Source organism: Equus asinus, chromosome 15 (assembly GCF_041296235.1).
Source record: "Equus asinus isolate D_3611 breed Donkey chromosome 15, EquAss-T2T_v2, whole genome shotgun sequence".
In the NCBI taxonomy this organism is placed as follows: Eukaryota; Metazoa; Chordata; class Mammalia; order Perissodactyla; family Equidae; genus Equus; species Equus asinus.
In genome coordinates, this window is record NC_091804.1 from 44,358,254 (window position 1) to 44,385,558 (window position 27,305).

Here is a 27,305-nt window from a genome sequence, read left to right on the forward strand (position 1 = left end):
TCTGGCTCTTTTTTTTCCTTAACATAATGTGCTTTAAAATATGATGGGAAATAAACGTTCACAAGCCAACAGAGAGGACCATTCTCTCTCTTTGATCTCCCCGAGCCTATCTACGTATTTACATAACATGAAATGCTCCCAAGTCCATTTGAGGGGAGACGGTTGTCTTAAAAGACGATCAAAGAGCTTTCTCCGTTCTGCACCTTCTCCCGATGTTCTGAGTCTGGGTTCAGCTGCCTCATAAAGAGATGTAAGAGGCTGTTTCACTGATCTCAGAGTAAAAGCTCCTACATCGACTGAATCCTTCATGAACTTCAGGGGTTCACATTTCTCATATGTCAAAGGATCTGACATATTTACAGTGTGTGTTTTTTAAAAAAAAACTGGCTTGTATATAACTAAGTACTGTCTCAAGGCCCTCAGAGGGGAGCTATGACCCATTCCGCCACCTGCCCCTAAAACTAAGAATTCTTGGAAGTAAGTCATGGAGTCTGTGAAAAGGAAGCTAAAAGGATAACACGGACGTTTTTCAAAGAAGGATTTCAGTGGAAGAAAAATGCCCATCTTGTTAACAACGAAGTTCTGTGACGTCGGGCTCAGGGTCTCTTCCACGTTGACGGTCTCTGTCATTGTTTGGGGGCACTTATTTCTTTGCTGCTTCCTGCTGGTGACCTCGTGGTCTGATTTACCTTCCCGGGGAAATGGTGATCTTCTGGCTAGTTTGATGGAAACCATTTCAGGATTCTCCTATCCCCTGGCCACTAACATTTTAATTTTAGGAGTCCAAGACTTTAGGGGGTGGGAGAGCACTTGTGAAAGGAGGAAGAAGGATTGGGCTACGACGTGGATCTGACTCCTGTGAAGGGAAAGAGGGAAGCAAGCAGGAGAGGGAAGAGAGACCTCAGATTGCAAGCAGCCTCCACACAGTCTTGGACAAAAAATAACGGGGGTCTTCAGAGCAAAGATTGCCTGTTAGAGGAGTCCTGTGTTGGGCAGAAGTGCTCCGTACCCCTGCCTACTAACTTTTGGTTCACAAAGGAAACCAGGGCAGGGCCTCTAAGACCCCAGCAGTGGGCTGGACTCAGCAGCAGAGTACTTCACTTGGCCCAAGTAGTTATATTTTAAAATCTGTCTGAGCATGCCACAGTCTCCACCACTCCCAAATGTCTTACACCTGGCCTGCCTCACTTATCTACATCTCTTGCCCAGCTCCTATAATTGTCTGAGATTGCTGCCCCTGCCTATACACGTCCTTAAACCGTCTCCTTCTAAATTTATGTGCATTTAGACTTTAGCAGATTAGAGTAGGAGAGTGACCTGACCTTGGGGAGGCTGTGCAGTGAATTAGCAATAACAGGCTTCAGAGTCAGACAGACTCCAGTTTGAATTCCCACCCTACTGCCTGCTGCTGTGTGCCTTTGGTCAGGTCGCTTAACCTCTGCTAGTCTCAGGCACCACAAAGTTCTAACATGAGGACAACAGAGCAGATGACATCCAAGGCCCCCACCCAACTCTACCACTCTGATTCCTGCAGCTTTGCTCTTTCAAGTGAACTGCAGAAAATAAAAATGGGAAGTAAAGCAGAAAGGCAAGCTGAGCCCTCGGCGGGCCAGCACGGGTGCAGCCACTGCAGAGCTGGGCCTGCCCTCCTGGTCTGGAGAGGGGCTTACCATCCCGGTTACAGGAAGGACAAAGAGGCATAAAGCTGCAGCTTCTGCAGGTGGCGTTCCTACAGGCTCATCTAACCTGGTTCTGCTCAGAACTGTCGCTGCTGCTGATGGCTCTTGATGCCACTGCAGGAGACAGAAGTATCAGGACCAATTCCCTCCCTCTGCCTCTTAGTTTCCCTGGTCCATAGTGTGTCCCTCTGCCTTTCTCTGGCAATTATAATCCTGCCTTTCCTTCAGGTTTCACCTCAAAGTGCATGCAATGCTTCACCAACTCCTCTGTACGGCTACCCGCAGTCCAGCCTCCACCCTTGCCTGAGCCATGGGCATCTCCCACTTTGACTGGGCAGTTGGCCTCTTTGGCTTCCCACTGGCTCCCTCCAACCCCTTTTCCCCCCAGCAACCAGATATAAACAGCAACCACTACAGAACTCAAGCCCCCAACCCTTTGTTTACTTCTCTCTGGCCAGTCTGGTCATCTTTCAGTTCCTCCAACACACCACCCGCTTCACACACACACACACACTCACCCCCTCCCAGCCTCCCTCTGGTCCTCACATATTTCTCTTCCTCTGCCTGGATGATCTGTCCTCCACTCTTGATCTGACTAACTCCGACTCACCCCCAGGTCACAGCTTCCAGGGCCCGTTCCTCAGGGGAACTTTCCCCAAGCCTCGTCCATCACCACATTGCAACTGCACTCATAGTTTCTCACAACTTCCTGTATTTCCTTCTTTGCACTTAAGAGAAGCAGAAACCCTATGTTTACTTCTGATTTGATTGGAGTTTGCCTCCTCCACTAGAACGGACATGGGCGTGAGATCGGGAGCTGTTTTGTTCACGGCTGTATCTCCAGCAGAGCACCGCCCATACAGCAGATGCTCCATACAATCTTGGCAAGTGAACAGCATCCCACATTTCCCCAGTTGTAGCTCATCACTCCCGTGGCTCATTGCTGATTCAACATAGACGAGCACATTGCACCTGGCCTTGTGTGACGGTCTCCCCAGAGAGGCGAGCATCACTGTGAGAACAAGGGAGCTTATTCTTTGCTTTTGTTTCCCCAAAGCTCCTTCCCTTTCTTCCTTTCAAATGCTTATTCATTTTCCTTTCCCCTTTCCCAGCTGTTGTACAAAGATGGGCATTTGGCGGAAACGCCCTTTTCGGCAACTGGTTAAGAAGATTACTTCCCTCGTACCCGGAATCTAACTGCCTGTGTGCCCACAGGGAATAAAAATAAAAACCTACATCCTCCTGCATCTCTTCAGTATCTACACAAACATTTCCAAATTAACACCCTATTAAAAAATGCCTTGTGAGTGGCCTCGGCGACAATTGCAGTTGTTATTAGGATCCTTTGCAGTGGCCTGTCAATTGTTTCCATCTGTTACCTATAAAGAGCTTAGCACAGTGCCAGGAACATAGGCGCACAATGAATGTTTGCTGCTGCTGCTGCCGCTTGTTCTCCCCGCGCTGCCTGCCTGTCCATAAAGGTCTGGCTCGCCCAGACTGGATTCTTTCTTCATCCCGCCTGGAGGATGATCATCTCCAAGTCCTGCGTGGATGTGGAGCAGGAGCCTAGCCTTGCATGACTGGTCAGAGACAGCCTATGTAGGAGATGACGTGTGAGCTGAGATCTGAAGGAGAAGGAGCCACTCTTGCAAAGATCTGGCAGAAGAGTGTTCTGGGCAGAGAATAGCAAGGACGAAGGTCCTGAGGTGGGAGCAAGCTTAGTGCATCAAGAAAAGTAAGACAACCCTGCAGCTGGAGGAGCGGTGGGCCAGGAGGTCCACGGGGCAGCACGATCGGGGGAGTTTCGGTTTTGTTCTAAGTGCGGTTCTGAGCAATTGAAGGTTTTTAAAGAAGAGGCTCACATGATCTGATTTATGTGTATAAAGTGTCATTCTGGCTGGTGTCTAGGGAAAGGATTGTAAGGGGAACCCTGCAATAATGGATGTGGGGAGAGCAGTTGGAGTCCAAGTGACCTTGAACAAGTCGTTTGATCGCTCTGATCCTCAGTTTCCTCATCTGTAAAATGGGGATAAGAAAACCTACCTCTGAGCTTTCTGAGAATTAAGTGACATAATGACTGTACCCAACCCAAAATAGGCCCCCATTCAATATCTCAGTGTTTCCCCTCCCATCTAGGTGAGGAACTCCTCGAGACTTCTCACATGTGTTTAATTCTTCTTTTGTGACATAAACTTTGATAGTCTTTGTTATTAAAACTCTGAGACAGGGGCCGGCCCCGTGGCCGAGTGGTTGAGTTCGTGCGCTCCGCTTAGGCTGTCAGGGTTTCACCGGTTCGGGATCCTGGGCGCGGACATGGCGCTGCTCGTCGGGCCATGCTAGGGTGACATTCCACGTGCCACAACTGGAAGGACCCACAACTAAAAATACACAACTACGTAGTGGGGCTTTGGGAGAAAAAAGGAAAAATAAAATCTTAAAAAACCAAAACAAAACAAAACTCTGAGACATTAGTTGATTGCACGAAATGTCCAGAGACACCCCCGCCGATTACAATGAAATACCATACTGAAGGGAATCGTGTAACAGCAACATATTGAGAGTTTTCCTTTTCTGGGAATTTACACCCTTGGAAGGTGGGGGCTGTTGCAACGGAGACTGAAGGCTAGAAGGACAACGTAAACCATGTCTCCAGAATAAGACTGTCGTTTTCCCTCTTGGACAGCTGTGGATGCCCAATAGGGTGGATGATCATACTAGCCCATTGTTCTCTGGAGAAACATCCCTGCCTTTCACCACAGGCGAATCCACCAGCCAAGCTGATGCCAATCTGGACACCCCAGCGCAGCTGCCGTACTATAACAACTGCTCTGTCTGAACATACACACATTCTTATTTTTAGACAACTGCAAGCACATTTCAGATGTTGGGCTTTTTCTTTTAAGACTGTTTTAAATGCACTTCATGATGACCGTCTAGAGATTGTTTTTATTTTCCCTTTTCTTCCGAGTGTGGACAAAACATAATTTTCAAAAGTAAGATCGTGATTCTTGTGCAAATAGAAAATGAACTTGTGTCAAAGATTTTAGTAAACTGATTAATTAATGGGGGAACCAGAAAAATGTTAAGACCAGCTCAAGGGGCATTTGAAGATCTAGGTATTTCTAGGCAATTTAATAAAGGAATATGAGGATAGGATTTCAGGGCTAGATACAGATCTAGTTAAAGTTTGACAAAGTAATAAACTGTAACGTTTCAAGTTATCTTTTCCTACTGAACAGAAATTATTTGCCAGAAACTTTAACTGGAAAAGAAAATCTACAGGGATCAGCTGGTTTGCATGCTCTGTTTTGGCCCGGGCATGGACCCACACACTGCTCATCAAGCCCTGCTGTGGCAGCATCCCTCATACAAAATAGAGGAAGATTGGCACAGATGTTAGCTCAGAGACAATCTTCCTCTCCAAAAAAAGGAAAGAAAAGAAAAGAAAATCTACAAAGTAGCATGTAACTTCACAAAGTCTTGACCTTTAATCGATACTCTTTCTAAGACTCTAAAACCCTATTCCCACTAAACGCTTCATCTCTGCTGTATCCTCCAAGCCAAGCACCCACATTCACGTGGAACCTGCTCACAACACAGTCAAGGGACAGTAATGGGGTGCGCAGGCTAGCCAGGGCTTGAGGTCCATCTTCCGGATGTCTCAGTGGTCCTTCTTCCTGAAGGGAATGGGTGGGCAGACGGCCAAAGAGAGCTTCCTTCTGACCTGATCTAAACACAAATGGGAGCTTTCATCTTGGTGCTGTGTGTCTCTTTACCTCCCAAAGACTTGGACATGGGGGCATCACATTACTCATCCTTATCCACCCATTAACTCACCACACAGCACCTCCTGTGTGCTGGGAGCTTGAGATGTGGTGAGAGCGAGGAGGGTGCAGCCTTGCTCTCCTGGGACTTACACTCTAGCAGGGAAACAGATGCAGAATACGTAATTGCCCACCTGATGAATTACAGTCGTCCCCACTGATCTGCGGGGATGTGTTCCAACCCCCTGTGGATGCCTGAAACCACAGATGGTACCAAACCATATAAATACCGTGTTTTTCCTATATATATACATACTAATGAGAAAGTTTAATTTCTAAATTAGGCACAGTAAGAGATTAACGACAATAACTTCTCTTTCGCATATCTGAATTGACAGCATCACTACTCTTGTGCTTTGGGGTCATTATTAAGTAAAAGAAGGGTTACTTGAGCATGAACACAGTGATACTGCAACAGTCATCTGACAACCAAGGCTACCAATTACTAACGGGCTGGTGGTGGCCACTGCGTGGATCCACTGGACAAAGGGATGATTCGCATCCTGGGCGGGAGGGAGCAGGATGGTGTGAGATTTCATCACACTACTCAGAACAGCTCGCAATTTAACACTTAGTAATTGTTTACTTCTGGAATTTTCCATTTAGTATTTTCAGACCACAGTTGCCCGTGGGTAACTGAAACCTCAGAAAGCAAAACCACAGATAAGAGTGAATTACTGTACATACAAGTGTCATAAGGGCTGACAAGAAAAGGTGTTCAGCAGAAAAATGGGAAGAACGAATTTAGCCTGGGTGTCGGAGTCCTTTTCCGAGGAAGAAACATTTAAGATGAGTCTGGAAGGATGAGTGGGATTCACTGGCTGAGAATCTGCTGACTGGTTTGGGTAGAGGGAACTGCATTGCGAAGGACTCGAGCCCCCCAGTAAGGGTGACACTCATGCGGACTGGTGAGGAAGTGATACCATGAGGCCAGAAACGTGGGCAGGAGCAGAATTACACAGCGCCATGAAGGTTTGGGCAGAGTTAGGGCTTCATCTCAAGGGTACTGGGGAAACATCGAGAGGTCATAGAGTGGGGAGTGACATGATCAAAAATCATGTTCTTGACAACTCAAGCACTGGGAACAGTGCTGTGCACACTCAGTAAGCGTTGGCTGAGTTTGTGAAGGAACAAATGGCTTACCCAATGGGACACTTTAAGCATGCCTGACACGGAGAGACAGTCCATGTTCTGAATTAGCTCCAAGTCTGCTTCTCAACTTAATCTCATAATCTCACTCAGACGACTGAGACTTCATGCCACCCCGCTCAGCTGAGGATTTGGGGTTCACCATGGGTGAGAGAGGAAACCTCTACAGGCAGCAATGGCCCTCACCACACGCATGCCTGTTACTCTTCGGGACCATTTTCCTTCTTTTAAAGATGAGTTAACAGTGGAGCGCAGCAAGGAGGTGACACCCTTCCCAAGGCGCGTGTGAATTATCCACTCAGAGCGGCATGAAGGCTGCAGCCGGGTCTGTAGTTTTGAGGAGTGAGTGTTTGCAAGAACGTGTTAAAAGACGCTTCAAGCTTCCTTGACAAAGATTTCAAAAGAAAATGTGCCATCCAACAAAGAGCTAAACAGGGTAGGTCAGAGTGCAAGGAAAAGGGCATGCTCATTCCCGTGGGTGGACGCAGAAATGAGTCAGACCGTGCTGAAGGGCCCTGAACAGCGCAGAAGGAAGAGCCCTAAGGACTTCCCCCACCAACTTCCCACCTGGAAATTTATCGAGGGAAATAAACAAGACGAGCTGCAGATACTTATCTACGAAGATGATCATTTCAGCATTGTTTGTAACAGCTAAAAACTGGAATTAGCTAAAATGTCCCCAGACCAGGAAGGACAAATGTGGTTCATCCATACAATGGAAAATCATGGTGGTATTTAAAAGGATACTGAAAATTGTTTGTTGACACAGAAAGATGTTCACAATCTGTTTTTAAGTGAAAACAATGCAGGTTATAAAACTGTATGTAGCATATGATCCCGTTAAGTTTTAAAAACATAACCATGGCTCTAGGTGGGTGTATGAAAAAATATGCACGAGAAAAGGTCTGGAAAGACACAAACCTAAGGGACAATGGTGGCAACCTGTGGTCGGTGGCACTGTGGGAATTTTTTATTTCTTCTATTGTTTATCCTTATTTGTATTCTTTCTTGAATGAACTTTTATTGCTTTTGTAGTAAAAGAAAAGTTTCATGTGCAAAAGCTGGTCACGCTCTCCCAGGATCTCAGTTGCAGTGGATTTTATGAGGCGTCTTCAAAGCCTATTTGCCCGTGTGAAGGATCTAATTCCATTTCTGCTTCTCAGACGCTCGTGAAGCAGCGTTGCCCTAGATCCACACAGACCTGACTGTGCGTTTAAGGTGGTATTTTTCAGCCCTTGGCCATCCAATTCCATTTTTGTAACAGAAAAACATTATTATGCCAAAAAAGCAACAGTTTTCAACAAATGTAATGGAAGGTTTGGTCATTTTTGCCTTATTCATAAACTATACCTATTAGAGGCTAAGGGTATAAAAAGTATAATTAACTAAATTTAGTTAAAGAAAGAAAAAAGCAACTGGAAGGATAAATACCAAATGGTATGGGTAGTTACCTCTGGTGGGACTGTGGGTAAATTTCATCGTCTTCTTTTTGCTTCTCTATATGTCCTAATTTTTCTGTAATAAATATGCACTGACGTAACAAGGGAGGTGATTCTGTTAACCCAACAGAAACAAATTGCCTTCATTTAATTACAGCAGAAAGTTCCAATAAGAAGGGGCATTAACCATCGCTGCCATTGCAAAAGAGTGATTTTTTTGGAGGACCGTGTGGCCTGCAAAAAAGCGTGGGTCTGAGAATCAGGGAGACTGACTGTCTTTTGATCCTGGCTGTGTGGCCACAGACAAGTCACTACTAACCCCTGTGTCTTTGTTCCATCGTGCAAGGATTCAGGAACCTTTGCCTAGCATCTCCTAGGCACCTGGGTCTGCACTTGACGCTGGGGACAGAGCAGAAAAAAAGCAAGATATGGTCCCAGCAGTCATGGAACTTCCAACCCAATTCAGGAGAAAAATAATGACAACCCAACAAAGAGCAATATAATAATTATGACTGTCACAGCCAACCTTTACCGAGCACTTTTAAATGCTAGGCGCTGTTCATTGAGCTGTGTATACGTATCAACCCATTTAATTCTCACAGTGACTCTATGAGGTAGATATTATTATTAACCCCATTTTACAGACAAGGAAACTAAGACCCAAAGAGAGTAAATAATTTGCTCAAGGGTGCACAGCTAGGAAGTCACCGAGCTAGGATTTCAACCCTACTGTGTGCTACACTGCACTCTATATGTAACTACAAGGGTACTGGGTGCCACAAATTAAATCAGGGCCACGACAGCATATCAGGGAGCCTGAACCTGCTTTCAGGGTGCAGGTAAGACTTCTGTAAGGATGTGACATTTCACCTGAGACCCCAAGGATGGGTAGGAATAAATCAGGCAAATAACAGAGACAACGGCCTCTGGGGTTGAGGAAACGAGATTAAATAGCCATTGTGACTATTCTCTAACGTTCCTAGGTGAGTGACGTTGGTATAGTGGTCATTGGCAATGGTGGTAACAATGAATTCTCTTCTCTCCCTGCCCCCAGACACTCTTGGCCAAAGCACTTTATGACAACCAGCCCGACTGCTCTGACGAGCTGGCTTTCTGCAGAGGAGACATCCTGACCATTCTGGAACAAAATGTGCCGGAAAGCGAGGGCTGGTGGAAGTGTTTGCTCCATGGGAGGCAAGGCCTGGCCCCTGCCAACCGCCTCCAAATCCTCACAGAGGCCCCCGCAGACAGGCTCTGTCCCCCTTGCCTGAGAGGCCTGGAAGAAGCTCTCACCAGCTCCAAAGAGAACTACCAGGTGCCCACCCTACTGAGCCCCCCACCTCCAGGCCCCGTATATGAGCAGATGAAGAGCTGGGTGGAGGGGCCTCCGCCGCCCACCATCCAAGTCTATGAATTCCCTGACCTGCCTGCCAGCGCCAGAATCGTCTGTGAAAAGACTCTAAGCTTTCCCAAACAGGTAAGCACATTTCCCAATAAACGGGATGGGTCAAAGGATATGTAGTACCCAGGGACTTAACTCCCCCTTGAGTCATCGGTGTCCATCAGGAAGGCGAATGCGCAAATCGGGAACCGAACCGTTGGTGTGATCGGGTGGGCTCGTGTTTGCCCCCACATCAGTCATCATTAACACTCTCCGCTCGGACTCCCCAGCTTTGCAAGACACCCGCACTTTGTAGAAAACTGAATGCTCGGTCGAGCTGTGCATGAAAGCATCACAGATGTTCATGGTGGTTTTCTCTTACACTAAGAAGGAACACGAGGACTGCTGGTGGTCAATGGAGGGGCTGAATTTCCATGGGTTCGAGGGCAAGAAACTACTCATCAGATTTCAAATACATATTCCCGATGAACCTAGAAACTTACTCCCAGAATGGCTACAGATACATACATAAGATGGCAAAGATATATCTGGATGGGGAGGCTGTGGCCATTACAGCACTGTTACAGGGAAAAATCGAAGATGCCTGATGTTTGTTAATGGGGGATCGGTTTCATAAATTTTGTCATGTCCCTACAACGAGCTACTATGCAGCTGTGAAAAAGAGATGAAGTTGTTCCGTGAGGTATTTATAAGGTGGAAGAAAGAGCTTTTTAAACAAAAACCAAACAAACAGAAACTCAAAAAAAACATTGTGGGTGTGTGTGTAAGTGTGCATGCTCACACATTGGAAAGAACACACACCAACGGTGGTTACCCTTAGGAAGCAGAACTGGTTAAGGAGAAAGCGAAAGGAGGCGGTCGGCAGGGACCTCTGTTTTACTCACTCCTACATCCCAGCATCTAGGACACTGCCTAGCCTGGGCTGGGGACTCAATAAGCATTTGATGAACAAAGAGATTAGGAAGTTGATTTGTGTTATGCGGAGCTTGTATTACAGCTGTAATTTTTTAAAATAATGATTTTTAAAAACAGAGGAAAAGAAGTACTCAGTAAATGCAGAATGAAAATATTCTTTTTAAAGATGGAAAGGAATTCGAAGAAGAAAGGAGAAAAATAATGTACTGTTTCCTCCCCAAGCCCTGGCCTTCAAGAGGTGTTAAGAATGGAGAACAGATTTTCATGGTCTTCAGTCACTGTGGACATTTCCTGCCATCACACACTGTGCTTTCAGCTCAAATGACATATCCCACCTGGTCACAGCTCTGGTTAGAGGTCTTGGCAAGGTCTGTGTCCAGGTAGGCCACTCCCCGTGATGTATGTTACCACGGAGGCCCCCTCCATACCAGCTTCCGACACCTCTTTCAAAAGGGAAGGTGTTGATTTCTTAAAAGCTTTTGAATACTTCAGATTTTCTAACTCCCTGGGCTGCCAGGCAGAGAAACAGACAGTTGTTACACAGAACAGCTGCCGCTCATCGGCGCTGGCGACAAACGCCAGAAGGAAGCTGGCTGAGCGTTCTGCCGCAGCCCCTGGGGATGCTTTTCTGGAACAACTGGCCCAAAGCTAGGCCTGGCATGCTCAGCTGCCATCTGAGCAGCTGACTCAGAGCAGGGCCTTGCTGATGGTTCCTCCAAGAACAAGTGGCTTTTGCTGAAGTCAATTTGAGTTTCTTTTCAAAGGCCCTAAAGAAACAAAAACCTCAAAGGCCATTTCCATCTCTCCCTAAAAGGAAAACAGATGCAATGTCTGCTGTTGGCCGGGTGTCCCTAACACCCAGGATGGCACCAGGCTCCTATGAGGTGCTCAATAAACCTTTGTTCAATGAGTGAAGTGACAAGGTACATCATAAGGCTTCATAACCATGGGCTTCACGATCAACTTCTAGACTGACATTGGTATAGAAGGAAAGATGTGTTTACTATCCCAGCTTAACTCAGGACAGGGTCAGAGCCTTAGCGCGAGATTTGTCCTTGCCATGAAGCATGTCCGCAGTGGGAGCCCTCACTTGTGCAGGCTGCAGGAATTGACAGAAACCACAGCGACCGAAGGGGAATTTAGAAACCAGGGGCTCTTCGTCACTCGAGTAGGTTCCCCAGGTGGCTCCAGCAGAACACCGGGGGAACGTTCCTGCCTTTTATTTCTGTTGAAGTTTCCTCTATGGCTGCCCTGTCAACATTTTTGCTCCCTCCTTCCCCACTTTTCTTTATTGCCTTATCTGTGCTTGGGGGTCTCTCAGAGCGAGAGGTGCGCTCTGTGGCTTAGAAATCAGGAGTCCTGGCTCACGTGGCTTCCGGGGCAGCCACGACTGTGCTGGGGGTCAGAAATATCACAAAACCCCTCTGTACTTCTCTTTCTTGCTTAGTGTCATGAGAGGGTGGGACCTGATCATTTCCAAGGTCACCTTGAGTTGAACCTTTTGGTGATTCTAAATAATCTTGCTTTTACCTCTACTACAAGAAGGGAGGAGACAGAAGAAATCGAAGATGATAATCAGTCAAGAATCCTGCAATTCACAGAGTAGGCAGACATCTGCTCCCCACTGGTGCAACCTAGCGGGTAGCCCTGAGTCTGAGACTGCCCAGGAAATGCGTTCTGAGCAGAAGTGGTCATTGATAGAACGAGGCAAGTCCAGCCACTAGCTTTGAGCTGCTTTCCTACAGGCAGTTCACAGGCTTGGAACATGACCTGGGCCAGCCATTTCACAGATTCCTTTTATACCTGGGTTGACTATCTCTAGGTTAAAGTTGGCCAAAAATTAAAAACCAAGAGGGTAGAAATATGTCACTTTTCCCAAATGTCCTAAGAGAGGAGTCTACGTGTCAGAATCAGACGTCTCTATAGCTGGAAGAGACCCCGATGAGCCTTTAGATTGGAACAACTCCTCTTTTTACAAATGAAGAAATTGATTCCCAGGGAAGTGAAAAGGCCTGTCCAGGTCACATGGCTGATGAGACTAAAGCTTACTTATCATGTCTGTGCATGTCTGTCTACGCCCCCAGATGGCTAACGACCGAAGGCAGAGCCCTTGTCCTAGGCATGTTGGCATGCCCTTGATCTTCCTTTGCCTGACTCTGTGGCTGACACTATTCTTTGCATGATTTTTTTGTTAAAGTTTAACCTATAGATCCTAAGGGTACAGCTCAGTCACTAGTATCCAGGTCAAAAAACAGAACCAACTACCACCTCAGAAGCCCCCTGCACCTTCTCCAGGTCACTTCCCCCCAGGGTAACCACTCTCTTGAGCTTTGTCTTACTTTTCATTCCAACTTCCTTAACATAATATGCTGGCCTGGCTTTTTTTTTTTTAATCATCATATAAAGAATATATTTGATATGAGTTTAAATTCGGAGAGGGGAATCTTTAGTAGTTTAAGTGAAAAGGGTCAGATTTCCTAATGAAATTGCTCTCAGACCCACTAGTTCCTGAACTGGACTTTCCTTCTGTCCCCTTAAACCTTTGAAACCTTGTTTCTCAGACATGTTCCTTTATTGGTCGCCATCTTGAACCTACGATTTCTAAGAAACCCTGGGCGTTTTTGAAGCAGCTTCCTTCCACCTAAAATTCCACACACAGGAAACTCCCTTTGCTCTCTGTAGGAGGTCTTGTAGGCATGTGTGACCCACAAAGTCAGCTACACAAATAAAATGGCCTGGGGTCACAGGGGAGCAGTAGGCGACAGATGTGTGTTTGGAAAGGCTCTTGTGGTTGCGGGGAGCTTGGTGTGTTCGAATAAGCGGGGGCAGGGAGGAAGGAAGAGCAGAGGTGATAGCTGGTGGCAAGGGACACGTCATGCATGGTCCGGTCCCTGGGGTTGGGCAGGGCATGGTCTGGTGGGAGCTTGGACTTAACTCAGAGCGCAATGGAGGACCATTGACGAGTTTGTCCTACACCAATCAGCCTGAGACCAGCAGGGACAAAGTCAGGTTCATTGACCCGCCGCAGAGACGGGGATCAGAGAGCAGAGGAAGCACAGGCTGTGTCGCAGAAGAGGCACAGCATCACTATGGGGTTGGGGGAAAGGTGGGGTTTAGGTGAAACGTAAATGAAGCCCTATCTTGACAAGATCTGTGCAAAACAGGGCAGTGAGTAAAGGGGTCAGTGTCAGCTTGGACTGCAAAGCGGACGCAGGCTGCTCTCTGCTCGGAACCACAACGTTAGGATAGATGTGGACTGTCGTGTCTGATGCTCTTTATCTGAAGCTCTGTGCGGGGGCCGGGAATGGAGGCTGCTTCTCTGGCAAGCGTGGGATGTTTCCTTCTTCCTGACAGAACTCCAGACAGCAATGCTTCTGAGAGCCTAGGATTTTAGAGAACCAGTGAGTTAGAAAGCAGTTGTCTCTCAGAGGGAGGTTGTTTCGACACGCGACAGCTGAGCAAGTCCTTGGAGAAGCATTGGTCCTGTCCACTTGCAGCTGCTCCATCTGCATCTCTTATTCTGACCTGAGGAATGGTGGGACCCACTCGGCCACTACCTACTGTCTCAAGCCATACACATTCTTTCAGCAAAACAAACAAACGGATACTAGCGCTTACCCCATGCCAGGCACAGAGCTGGGTTACCGTCGGGAACAAAGGGACCCTCCTCCCGTCCTCATAAGCTGCCCCTCTCCCTGGGTCGACCTCCCCGACCTCCACATACTGACATCCTAACCGTCTCATGATCCAGCGTGGAAAGCCCCCTTCCATGACAGGTCCCTTGGGGCCCAATGGGAAGCACAGTCTCCCTCTGCCGGACTCTGGAACTTGGCCTTTTCCTTTCCTCAAACCCTGTCCCGCTTCCCAGCCTATGTCCTGGGTGTGCCCTTTAGACCAAGCCCCTGGCAGACAGCATCCACTGCCCTCTAAAACCGCCCACTCCCAGGTCCCCCCCCCCCCCCCCCCCCCCCCCCCCCCCGCCCAGAGACCTTCTAGTTCAAGAGGTGTGAGGTGGAGCCCTGGCAACGCCACTATTTTAAAATTTGCCAGTTCAGACCCGGCCAGGCTTGGATGCTGCCACCCTGGAGCAGCCGGCAGGGTGCCCGCCCGAGAGTCAACATCAGCGAGTTCCGGGGGTTGACTCGAATCCCGAGTTCCCATTTACAGGCACAGACTCCACGGCTGAGACACGTTGTTTTCCACAGCAGCAAGGGCAACAAGGGACCAAGTGCCCTTCATCTGATTGGAGGTCCAGCCCTTTGTGGGGTAAAATCCAGACTCCTTCACAGGACATTTCCGACCCCACCTCTCTCCTCCCTTTGCTCGCTTTTCTCCAGTCACTTTCGATCCTCGGAATCACCAAGTCCCCTCCTGCCTCCCACTCTTGCCAGTGAAAGCTGCGGGCCACAGTCTTCTGCTCGCCTCCTGCTCCCTATCAGCTCTCAGCCCAGGCGACACAGCCCACGACAGGCCTCTGCTTCCGCCCCAACCCCATTAGTCCCTCCACTTCAGACCCTAAAGCCCCTCTGCCTGTCTCGTTCGCAGCAGCATCCTCAGCATCACCGGATGAACAATAAGCCAGGAGTCGAATCACAGCCTCAGATCCCTAGAGAACATCAGAGCCCTGGGAAGCTGGTGGGGACTGCAGATCCCGGGACTTCCCCTCAGGACTCAGAGGTTCAGTACAACCGCCACGGGGCCCAGGAATCTGCATTTCTAACCCGCTTCCCGGGTGAGATGGACGCAGGCAGCTATGGCCCCCATGTGAGGAAGACCGTCCTCCCCGGGGAACCTCCCCACAGCAATCTGCTGCTCCCGGCCTCAGAGTGAAGGGCCACCAGTTAGGGGTGCCGGGAGAGCCCCTCAGCAGTGTCAGAGCTGCCTTGGCTGTCTGAGGGACAACCCGGATGTGATCCATGCACTCAGGGCTGACGTGTCTTTCCCCTCTGCTCTTTCTCTCCCCAAGGCCCTCCTCACAATTCCCAGACCTGCCTGGGCCTCGCTGCCAACTCTGCCTTCCCAGGTGTATGACGTGCCTGCCCAGAGCCGGGGACCACCAGCCCTGAAGGTGAGCCTCGACCCTAGCCCTGCTCCGCCCGGAGTGTGGGGTCCTCAGTGTCACACAGATGTAGTGTTTCAGCTTTACCGACAACGGTCTTCAGGAGCTTTGATCCACTCCTGACTCCAAAGGTCACGTCACCACTCAGAAGCCAGCTTTGTCCCAGGGAGCCCAAACCTGCTCAGGAGAACGTTGTGATTACTTGAATTCTGAATATTTAAAAAATGGTTACTTTTCATTTATAATAGATTTTTTTTTTGAGGAAGATTAGCCCTGAGCTAACATCTGCCAATCCTCCTCTTTTTGCTGAGGAAGACTGGCCCTGAGCTAACATCCATGCCCATCTTCCTCTACTTTACATGTGGGACACCTACCACAGCATGGCTTGCCAAGCAGTGCCATGTCCACACCCGGGATCTGAACCGGCGAACCCTGGGCCGCTGAAGCAGAATGTGTGAACTTAACCACCATGCCACCGAGCCAGCGGGCCAGCCCCTGTAATAGATATTTTTTATCTGTACACACAAACACACACATATGTGTATACGTCCACATATATGCATTTTTTTAAATAATATTTTTTTAGTGAGGAAGATTGTTGCTGAGCTAACATCTGTGCCAATCTTCCTCTATTTTTACATGTGGGACACCGCCACAGCATGGCTGATGAGCAGTGTGTAGGTCCAGGATGTGGGCCCACAAATCCCAGGCTGCCAAAGTGGAGTGCACAAATGCAACCACTATGCCACCGGGCCAGCCCTGAAATAAAAATATCTTGAAGGATATCCATCACCGTCTTAACATTATCATTGGTTATCTTAACATTGATTATCTCTGGGGGATGAAATTTTAAAGGTTTTTTTTTTTTTTACTTATTTGTACGTAACTGGTACATCAAATTTGTGAGACCTGCTTCAGGTAATCAGAAAGCAACTTCCCTCGTTTCCTAGCCCAGACAAACTGCGCTCTCCCGCCCCGTCAATGCAGTGAATCACCTGGTGCTTTGGCCACACCTGCTGCCTGGCCCGCCCAGAGACTGACGTCTGAGGTCAGGTGGGCCCCAAGCAGCAGGAGTTTTAAAGCTCCCGGGTGATTCTACAGTGCAGGCAGGGCTGGGAGCCTCAGCTCTGGGGTAAGCAGAAACTCGAGCAGGCTCTGTGCCTTCGGGTCACCCACGAGTAATAAGAAGTCACTTTAGCAGACTCAGGGGAGGAATTTATTTATTTATTTATTTATTTTCCTTTTTTTTTTTTTATTAATGTTATGATAGATTACAACCTTGTGAGATTTCAGTTGTACATTTTTGTTGGTCATGTTGTGGGTACACCACTTCCCTCAGGGGAGGAATTTAAATACCTATTCCAGCAGCAAACGCTTTCTGTGCTGGGGCCTTCCTGCGAGTGCCGCCCTGCCTCCCCACCTCACTGCCCGGCAGCTCGTACCCACCGGCTCCTTGATGGGGGCAAACGCCCCTCCTCTGGCTGCTGACCAAGGCTCCTCTGTTAGCCCTGCCAGCGGGTCATCTCCTGCCCCATCCTCCTGAGAGTCTTGCCCTCTCCAGGCTGGCTCTGGCTCCAGCCCTCACATGATCCCCATCTTGTCCCTGAAAACACAGTCTCCCTTTGCCTTGAGGGACTCCAGGCGCACAGGCTGCGCGGGGACGAGGAGAGGAGCAGGAGGCACTCGCCTTGGGCACAAAAGTTTTAAACACACACACTTGCCGGACTCCACTTCTTCCCTCCCCTTCAGCCCGGCCCTGCTGGATCCTGTCTTTATTTAAAATGTCGACATTTCGTTCATCACGGTTTTTTCACATTGATTGTGATTTCTTAAAATATCGCATTAAGATATTATTTACCTTGATTCCTGAAGTTTTTGGTGCCCACTTCAATGTTGTGCCCCAGGGGGCTGCTTCACTTTTCCTCACACTCTTCCTGCCCTGAGAACAGGCCATGCCAGCCAGCCACCAGCCTGTCCTTTGTCATCAGATTTTCACCCTTAACTTCTCCCACGCCAGAGTTAGCCACCGTGCACTAAGACCCCAAGCTCAGGTGGCACAATTCAAGTCATCGAAGGTCCCACTGGAGCACTTTCCACTTGGCTGGAGGGCAGTGACAAGAGCCCCACCCTCCCCAACCGAGGAGGGGACAGCCGGAAACCCACAGCTCCACCCTCTCCAAAAAAACCCCCTCTGCAAATTCCAGCTTTTTCTCTCTTTCTTTATAAAACCTGTTTTGCTGCTCTCTCACCTCGATTAGGAACATAGGACCTATTTTTCACATCCTAATATATCTATTTTCTAATTGCTGTACCAAAAAATGCTAATTAGCGGTACTGGCTCTATGTCTTTTGCTGGTTACTGGCTGTGTATGTGTCATTTGGCTCAGCGTCTAGAAGCTAGTAGGCACTCAGTGAATATGGGCAGGATGAATACATGAGTTATAAGCACAGGAAATTTCTAGTGAGAAAAAAGAAACAAGAAAGACAAAAGACGTGTTCAGTCCCAATCTCATTTATTCTTCTTTAATTCAATCTTAAGGTTAATTTACAGAAGGAAATGAACTACTCTTCTTAACTCAGGCAACTGCCCTTAATTTTCTCTGTAGTTTGTCCCCACCTCTGGGTGAGAAGTCACCTTTCCACAGCACAGAGTCGATTGTTAAAAATGTACCCCGTGCAGCACGGAAACTTCCACTATAAGAGCATCGTGACTAAAAGCCCCAAAATCTTCTGTGATTTGTGTTTCTATTTGAAAAAAATACTAGAGTGGGAGAGTTTGTGGTGTGCAGCCATCAGGAAGGGAAAATCCAAGTTGTCCTCCTTTGTGGTCTTTCCCCAGGAGCCAGAGAAACAGCAGGTGTATGACATACCCGCCAGCCCCCAAAAGGCAGTACTCGGTGCCCCAGCCGGCCAACCAGGCGTGAGTATGACGAGGTGCTGAGGTTCGATGCCGTGAAGACCTGAACACCCTCTGGGAAATTCTCTTCACTTGGTCAGAATTAGGAATGCAAACTCCTCATAGCAGAACTTGTTTCATTTGAGACAAAATCCCTAAGTGCCGTGGTGTTTAGGAACAAGACTAGCTAGTGGTTTGGACAGGTCCTTTAACTTCTCCATGCCTCAGTTTCTTCTCACGGACTCACTGTGAGTATCGCGATTGTTACTGCACGAAGGGCGTGATCTGCTCGCCACGAGACAAAAGCCAATTGTCAAGAGGCAAGATAGTGGCAGAGAAAGGGCATTTTATTTTAGCTTGCTAGGAAGAGGGAAGATGGCCGACTAATGTCCAAAAGAACCATTTTAAGGGGGCACAGAAATTTGAAGCAGTTATAAAGGCCAGTGGGTTATAGAGGAGAGGGTTAGGAATGTTGACCCTCTGGTGTGACAGACTGGGAGTCGCCACGCCAGACCTTCCAGTTTTCATTGATGATGGCTGCCAGCATAGACTCTCGGTGTGGGGGTCATCACATTAGGAACACAAAAGAATGAAGTTATCATCTTATCGCAGCTGGGAGGTACATGCACTAGCAGGGGTCATAAAATCTACAGAGCAGGTGGATCTCCTGGAGGCTGCAGATCCAGCTGGGTTAGTCAGTCAGAGGTCACTCAAAGTTACAACACGGTCTCTTTTCTACAATACGGCTTCCCTTATGTCAACTTTGTGTTGAGCCAGTTTCACAATGGTCCCCGCGAAGGACCCCGTACAGTGCCTGGCACAGAGCAAGAGCTCAGCAGTCCTTAGGTAAATGCTGCTTCTTGTTCTACACCCCGCGACATGTTGTGTTAAAGTCCATTTTCCTGTGTGTAAGGGAGGTGCCATAACTTGAAATCTGTAGTGCATGCTTATCATTGGATTCTGACACATATATACAATAAATACACCTATGTCCAAGGTCATTAGGAAAGATCTTACAAAAGAAGTGGCATTGCAGGAGTGTCCTGAGGGGTGCAGAGGAGTTTGTTAGATGGAAAGGAAAGAGTTGGAAAAGTATTCAGAGCAGAGGGACCAGTTTGGGTAACATTCAATATGGTGGCACGAGTGAGCACTCTGAGCTCAGGGAAAGGTAAACAGCCCAGGTGGCTGGACCTACAAGGAGGGGAGTGACAGGCATGGTGGGGACGCCTGGTGGAAGTGGGAAAAAAGGAGGCTCTAAAGGAGAGTGGAACCGGACCGTGAAGGGCCTTGAGTGATAACAACAATGGGGAACCCCTGAAGAAGCTTGAGCAGGGAAATGAAGATCAGATTTTTAAGAAGCACAGTGCCTGGCCCTCTCTAGGTCCTCAGTATAATACACATTTGTCATATAAGTTGCTCACACCCTCTTTTTATTGTTACTAAACTGGGCGACTTTGTGTGGCTCTTCACAGGGCCAGAGTGTTCCCCTGACATCAACAATTGCCTTGAGGAGAGGCGGCTACAACACGTTACCGAGCCCTCAGAAATCAGAATGGATTTATGACACTCCAGTGTCTCCAGAAAAAGCCAATATAAGGAATGTATCTCTAACCAGCTTTGTGGAAGAATCGGAGTGCCACGCTCTCCCCAAGTACATGTCCAGTTTTCAAAGTCCTCTGAATAGCAGAGAAAGATCCCTCACTCCACACCTGCATAAAAATGCGCCCATGCAGAAAAAACTCAGCCTTCCAGAAATACCTTCTTATAGCTTTCCAGCCCCACGGGACACATTCCCTTTGGATGAGGCTGTCAGCTATAAGGTTCCTTCAAGCTTTCTGATTCCTCGAGTGGAACAGCAGAATACCAGGCCAAACATTTACGACATCCCTAAAGCCATGCCAAGTGTCCCTCAGGCTGGGAAAGAGCCGAGAAAAGCCGATGGGGCTTCAGAGAATTCCATGGACCATAATTCCTCGTGGTTCTCCAGACGGGCCACATCGCTATCTCCTGAATCAGACAGATTATCCATTTCCAGTTCTGACAGCAGAGCCAGCGTCATTTCTTCATGCTCCTCCACATCCACCGACTCTTCTTCTGGCTCCTTCTCGGAGGAGGCAGTAAAGGAACTCTCCTTGGACCTGGACTTGGCCAAAGAGACAGTAACAGCTCTGCAGCACAAGGTGGCCAGTTCTGTCGCAGGCCTGATGCTCTTCGTAAGTAGGAAGTGGAGGTTCAGAGACTATCTGGAGGCCAACATTGATGCAATCCGCAGGGCTGCCAACCACATAGAAGAATCTTTGAGAGAATTTCTGGATTTTGCCTGCAGAGTCTGTGGAATCGCATGTAACCTCACCGACAGCAACCTTGAGGCCAGAATTAAGGATCAGCTACAGACCATCTCCAACTCCTACCACATCCTGCTTGAAACAAAGGAGAGCCTGGACAGCTGCGACTGGCCCCTGGAAGTCCTTGTGACTGACACAGCCCAAAACAGCCTGGATGACCTTGAGAGATTTGTCATGGTGGCGCGGCTGGTTCCAGAAGACATCAAGAGGTTTGCTTCCATTGTCATTGCCAATGCGAGACTCCTTTTCAAGCAGAATTGTGGAAAGGTAGAGACTGTACAATTGACACCAAATGCAGAATTTAAGCTTGCAAAATGCATCCAGCTGCCCCAAAGGGAAAGAGAATCATACCAAAGGGGTGCTCCTTCTAACGAGGAAAGGGAAAGTGAACGCTCCCCTGAACTATTAAAGAAAAACAGGACAAATGTCTGTGAACAGGTGAGTTCAGAGTTCCAAGCGGTATAATAGAAGGGGGGCTTTCAATTTTTATCTGGAGTGGTCTCCGATAACTTTGATGCTGAGAATCTTTCAGTGGTTCTATAAGCTTTTGGGAGACATTGGTTCCTTTTTCCAGAAAATAAAATTTGTGAAAGTAAAGCTCTAGATGAAGTCTTATTAAGAAGTAAGATAAAGGGGGCTGGCCCCGTGGCCGAGTGGTTGGGTTCGCGTGCTCCACTGCGGGCGGCCCAGTGTTTCGTTGGTTTGGGTCCTGGGCACAGACATGGTGCTGCTCATCGAGCCACGCTGGGGCGGCGTCCCACGTGCCACAGCTGGAGGGACCCACAACGAGGAATATACAACTGTGTGCTGGGGAGCTTGGGAGAGAAAGAGGAAAAAAATAAAAAATAAAATCTTTAAAAATAAAAAAAAAAAAAAAAAAAAGAAGTAAGATAAGGACCAGCCCCGTGGCCAAGCGGTTAACTTCACGTGCTCGGCTTCAGCGGCCCAGGGTTTCGCAGGTTCGGATCCTGGGCGCAGACATGGCACCTCTCATCAGGCCATGCTGAGGCGGCGTCCCACACAGCAAAAGTAGAAGGACCACAACTAAAATATACAACTAGGTACGGGGGGATTTGAGGGAGAAAAAGCAATAAAAAGAAGAAAGCGAAGAAGAAGATTGGCAACAGTTGTTAGCTCAGGTGCCAATCTTTAAGAAAGAAGTAAGATAAATATTTTAATATTAAGGCAGATAGGGTGTCTTCTGGAAATTCTGAGGTTTCAGGTTTACCTTCTTTTTTAAGATTTCTTATTTTTCCCTTTTCTCCCAAAGCCCCCCAGTACATAGTTGTATATTTTAGTTGTGGGTCCTTCTAGTTGTGGCATGTGGGATGCCACCTCAGCATGGCCTGATGAGCGGTGCCATGTCCGCACCCGGATTCAAACTGGTGAAACCCTGGGCTGCCGAAGCAGAGCCCGCGAACTTAACCACTCGGCCATGGGGCCAGCCGGCCCCCTCAGGTTTACCTTTGATACGAGAATTAGAAAGGATTTTGAAAACCTTTTGAAATCTGTCCTTTGAGCAAATTTTTAAATTCCACCATCAAACTTCCTTGCATCTTTGAAAGTTATAAATTTGGTTATTGTCAGTGTGTTTCTTAGAAACGGAAGAGGAAGTGTAAACAGCCTTCCAAATTGTGTGTCATCTTCACAGCCTCCAGACTCTAGTTCCTCTCAGAAAGACTTTGCCACTTGAGTTCAGACACCATAGAAAGAACTTTTAGTTCAAGGATTGTGAGTCTCAAGGGGTGTAGCGGGTAACATGGCGGCTGGGTTGAGGAGACAATTTGGTGCCTTCAGCCCCAGTCTTGGTATCCTGCTGAAATGCCTAGTGGTGGAAGAGCTTTAAAGCATCCTACAGAAGTTAGAAATTTGGATATTTTTCATTTCCTAATTTAAAAATATATATAGAATTTTTTTAAAAACAACTTTGTGTCATTATGTTAGACCATGTTGGTAGGCAAAATTCAACACTTGGGGTACAAAAGTCTCCTTTGTTGAAAATAGGCCTCAGTAGGCAGAACCATCAACAAAAATATAAAGAGGAGTGCTCAAGTTTTCAAGTGGCCTTAAACAGCTATATGGTAGTATAAAACCCTTTCAAGTGGGTAAATCTGAAGGGCTTTTATTTTTCAGAAGTTGCCTAACCTAGAAGAGAAGGAAAAACCCATCTTGGAAGAAAGGCTGGATGAAAACAAAGACTTAGAAACACAGGTAAGCATATGCTCACTCTCCAATACTTCTGATTCATACGTTTCATCCCTAGAGACGTTTCCCCCTGTGAATAATTCAACATTATGGCCATGACCCACACGGGAGGAGATTTGGGTTTTGTGATGGTTTTTCCTTTTTCACAGTAGCAGGAACCCTGGAAATGAGCAAGTTCAGTGCAGCCCAGGATGTGGAATGTGGTCCTTTATGCATCATGAGACAGCTGTAGTCGCTCTCTAAGTTTATCCTGGCTGGCACCGACACGGCGTTAAAGAGCACCGACTCACGTTCCTTTTCACCTTCTCCTTTAATGTCTCTGATTACAACAGGAAGACCATCTGAGTTTCGGGCTTGTGTATCTTCAACATCTCTTTGACGCTTGATGTTCTTCCTTTTTTCTTTTTTTAAATCAAAGATGTTATCATTGTGCTTATTTTTATTGGTTACCTCCTATCGGTGGCAAATGACAGAAGTTTTCCATTTACCAATTTTAAAAATTTCCCTTCAGTTAATATAAGTAAAAACAGTGGATCCACTTAAAGACAAAAATTAAGCAAGTTGAAGTCAAGAAGAAGACAGAAAGGTGGGGCCGGCCCCGTGGCCGAGTGGTTAAGTTCATGCGCTCTGCTTCGGTGGCCAGGGGTTTTGCCGGTTTGGATCCTGAACCCAGACATGGCACCACTCGTCAGGCCACATTGAGGTGGTGTCCCATATGCCACAACTAGAAGGACCCACAACTAAAATATACAACTACATGCTGGGGGGATTTGGGGAGAAAAAGCAGAAAAGAAGAAAAAAGACAGAAAGGGCATAACTTGCGATGGTGTTTTTTTGAATAACTGAAGCCTGGGAAACAGTGAACCAGTTCAACTCCCTGGCTGGTAGGAATGGGTGAGGGAGGGACAGAGATGTTCAATGATGTGGACAAGATCATCTGCTTTCTTGGCGGCAAACTAGGAGAAGAACCCAGGCTTCCTGATGCTCAGGTCCTCAAACCCCAAACTTTGAGTCTGCCAGATTGATGAAAGTCATGCTGTTCTGTTCAACGTGAAGCACACCTTGGACAAGCGGTTCTCAAACTTAACAGAATATCACAGTCTTCCATAGGGTTTGAGAAAACGCACAGGGCTGGGCCCCACTCCCAGAGTTCCCGTCTCAGTAGGTCTTGGGTGGTACCCAAGAATTTTCTTTTCTAACAGGTTCCAGGTGATGCTGATGTTACTGGTTCAAGGACCACACTTGGAAAACCACTTCTTTAGACAGACAGTGCTTCTCAGTGGGGCGGGAAGCACCACCGACCTGTGGGCGGACAGTCCTCCCCTGTGTGGGATGGATTGTTCAGGATCCCTAGCCTCCTGCGCACTGGCTGCCTGCAGGGCTCCCTGGTCAATATGACAACCAAAAATATCTCCACACCTCTCCAGTCTCCCAGAATGAGAATCACAGGACATTTTTCATTTGCCTACAGTTAAGACTTTCAAGCGAAGATGCCAATACTCCAATGTCTAGATCGTTGCTTCTCGTTATTTCCAGCCTCTGCTGCATTCTTCTCATGCTCCCTACCCCCAGAAAGAACATCTCCACCAACACCCCAATCTTCTCTTCACTTTACCTGTCTATCTTAGTCCATTTGTGCTGCTATAACAAAGTCCCATGGACTGGGTGGCTTATAAAGAGTAGAGATTTACTTCTCACAGGTCTGGAGACTAGAAGTCCAAGATGGGGATGCCAGCGTGGTCCGATTCTGGTGAGGACTCTTCCAGATTGCAGACTGCCAACTTCTCATTGTGTCCTCACACAGCAGAGAGCAGAGAGAGGAAGCAAGCTCTTTCATGACTCCTATAAGGACACTAATCCCGTTCATGGGGGCCCCATCCACATGACCTCATCTAATCCTAATCAGCTCCCAAAGGCCCCGCCTCCTAATACTTTCACAATGGGCAGTAGAGTTTCAACATATGAATTTGGGGGACAGGTCAGATCATTACACTGTCTGAGTGCATCTGGGCTGGGAATTTTGAGATCACAGTTAGAGGAAAGAGTCCACAGTTTCCTGGGGGGAAAGAATGAGAGTTTCAGAGGTAGCTGACTTGGCCTAGAGTTCCAGACCTTTACTTTGCTCATTGAATGACCCTAGACAGCCTCTTCTGTTCAGGAAGCTTCAGTTTCCTCAGCTATAAGCTAACAAAGGTGCTTTTGTTCATTACCTAGAGTGTTGCCACTAAGTTAGATGCTGGGAATCTTTCAGTTGTGTATAGGCTTTGGGGGGACATTGGTTCCATGTTCCAGGAAATAAAATTCATGAAAGTAAAATATTAGATGAAACCTTATTAGCAAGTAAGATAAATATTTCAATATAAGGCAGATAGATGAGAAAATTCGGATTTCTTCTGGAAATTTTTGGGGTTCAGGTTTACTTCTGATACTGGAATTAGAAAGGATTTTTAAAATCTATTCTTTGAGTAAATTTTTTAATATGACCATCAAGTTTTCCTGCATTCTTTTAAGCTATAAGTTAAGTCATTGTCAATGTGTTTCTTAGAATGGGTTTCTAATGGTTTGTGGATAGAATTGAATAAGATTTTATATACATATAATATGTAAGATTGTATATACAGTGCAATATATAAGATTTTATACATATATAAATACTATAATCTATATATAACAGTGCTTTGAAAACATTAATGTTAATTTGTTAGGCAAAGTTTATACTGTGGGGCTTCCCAAACTGAACTGTACTTTTTTCTTATAAACAGTCTAGCAAATTGAGCAAAAACAGAAAAAGGGGAACAACCACAGTCTGTTGATCGAATCTATCTCTTATCTGTTGTTTTCTTCCCCTTCTCTAGAATCCTAGCTGCCTTGTCCCCCGATCTTTGAGTCAGCAGACGCCTGAGAAGAAAATCCACCTTTCTGAACATTGCCGCCTCTATTTTGGGGCGCTTGTCAAAGCCATCGGTGTATTTACCAGCAGCCTCAGCAACAGCCAGCCCCCAGAGATCTTCATCACACAGAGCAAGCTGATTATCATGGTGGGGCAGAAGCTGGTGGACACGCTGTGCAAGGAGACCCATGAGAGGGACGTGCGCAACGAGATCCTCTGTGGCAGCAGCCACCTTTGCAGCCTGCTCAAGAACCTCGCGCTGGCCACCAAGCACGCCGTGCTCAAGTACCCAAGCCCTGCAGCCCTGGGGCAGCTCCAGGCCGAGGCTGAGAAGCTGGAGCAACACACACGGCAATTCAGAGGGACGTTGGAATGAGCCTCCTCCCTCCCTCCTTCTCGCCGTTAACCTCTTAGCTTCAGCTTCACATCCACAACCTATACGAATCTGTCCTATGGGAGAAGCCAGCCTGGAGATACACCAATGAGCAGAAATAGCCACGGAGTGCCAAAGCCAGTATTACAAGTGGCTAGGCAACCCCAGGACATTGACTTATCCCAGAGAGAGTCAGGTCCTTGCTAAGTTTTTTAGCATCTCATGAAGGGTCAGTGTATGCAGTGACATACAAACCAATTTTTATATTGGTTAAATGTGTGTCTGTTTTAAACTCATTCATTCAATGCTTATTTCTTGGGCACCTAGTGTATGTCAAATTCTAGGTGCTGGGTTTATAGCAGTGAATCGAATAGCAGAGGCCATGCCCTCAGAGCCTTACAATCTAGAGGTGAAACAGACAACAAAGTGATGGCGGGATACATAACATTTACACTGTATCAGGGACTAGAGAGAAAATAAAGTTGGAGAACAGGAGGAGACTTATTTTCTTCCAAATGATTAATTTCTGTTGCATCCGTTAGAAAATGTGAGAAGTTTTTCATTTGGATTGAATTAATTCTGTGAGATTGGTACAAATTATGTATCTGCATCTTATACCAAAAAATATGTATTTGTTTGCTATTTTTATCTCAAGTGAGTTCAAGATATATGCTATGTTTATAACATAACATGTTCTGTTGGGTTCCCTATTAATTTATTTTGTATGTTATAGATTCTGTGTTGATAAATTCAATATGCTCAATTAGAAAAGGTTTATACCTCAACAGTCTCAAATCTGCTACCGTTTATAATGTTATGTAATAGAATCATGAACTGAAACATCCTTTGCAGCATCCTTTCTTTAGAAAAGCATTCAGGCACCAAAGCAAAGCCTCCAATGTTTCCTTTCGTTATTCAAATGCTTCTCCCCAAAGTGTGCAGGCAGATGCAATAGAGGCCAAGTTCTCATGTGCCAGGCGAGGCTAGCAGGGGAAAAGCAAAGCCATCACTCGTGGTGGTACAGCCAGGAAGTGTGGTGCAGACAGGCCACCCATCCCCGGGCACAGATCTGAAAGTGTGCAGAGCTCCCCTTGGGTCAAAATGCCTCCTCTTCCTCTCCTTGCAGCTG

The 27,305-nt window shown here is 47.2% G+C and overlaps 1 protein-coding gene across 3 annotated transcripts in view; it reads left to right on the forward strand.

Annotated features, from left to right (window-relative positions):
- CASS4 (Cas scaffold protein family member 4) overlaps positions 1-27,063 on the forward strand; it is a 38,758-nt gene extending 11,695 nt beyond the window's left edge. For all 3 annotated transcript variants that reach the window (XM_014832071.3, XM_070486161.1, XM_044748564.2), the window contains exons 2-7: positions 9,146-9,568; positions 15,375-15,476; positions 18,307-18,387; positions 19,836-21,146; positions 22,842-22,919; positions 25,769-27,063. In XM_014832071.3, the coding sequence (XP_014687557.3) occupies positions 9,146-9,568; positions 15,375-15,476; positions 18,307-18,387; positions 19,836-21,146; positions 22,842-22,919; positions 25,769-26,179 (2,406 nt within the window). In that variant the 3' untranslated portion in view covers positions 26,180-27,063. The remainder of the gene's footprint in view (positions 1-9,145; positions 9,569-15,374; positions 15,477-18,306; positions 18,388-19,835; positions 21,147-22,841; positions 22,920-25,768) is intronic.
- Positions 27,064-27,305: the final 242 nt, after the last annotated feature.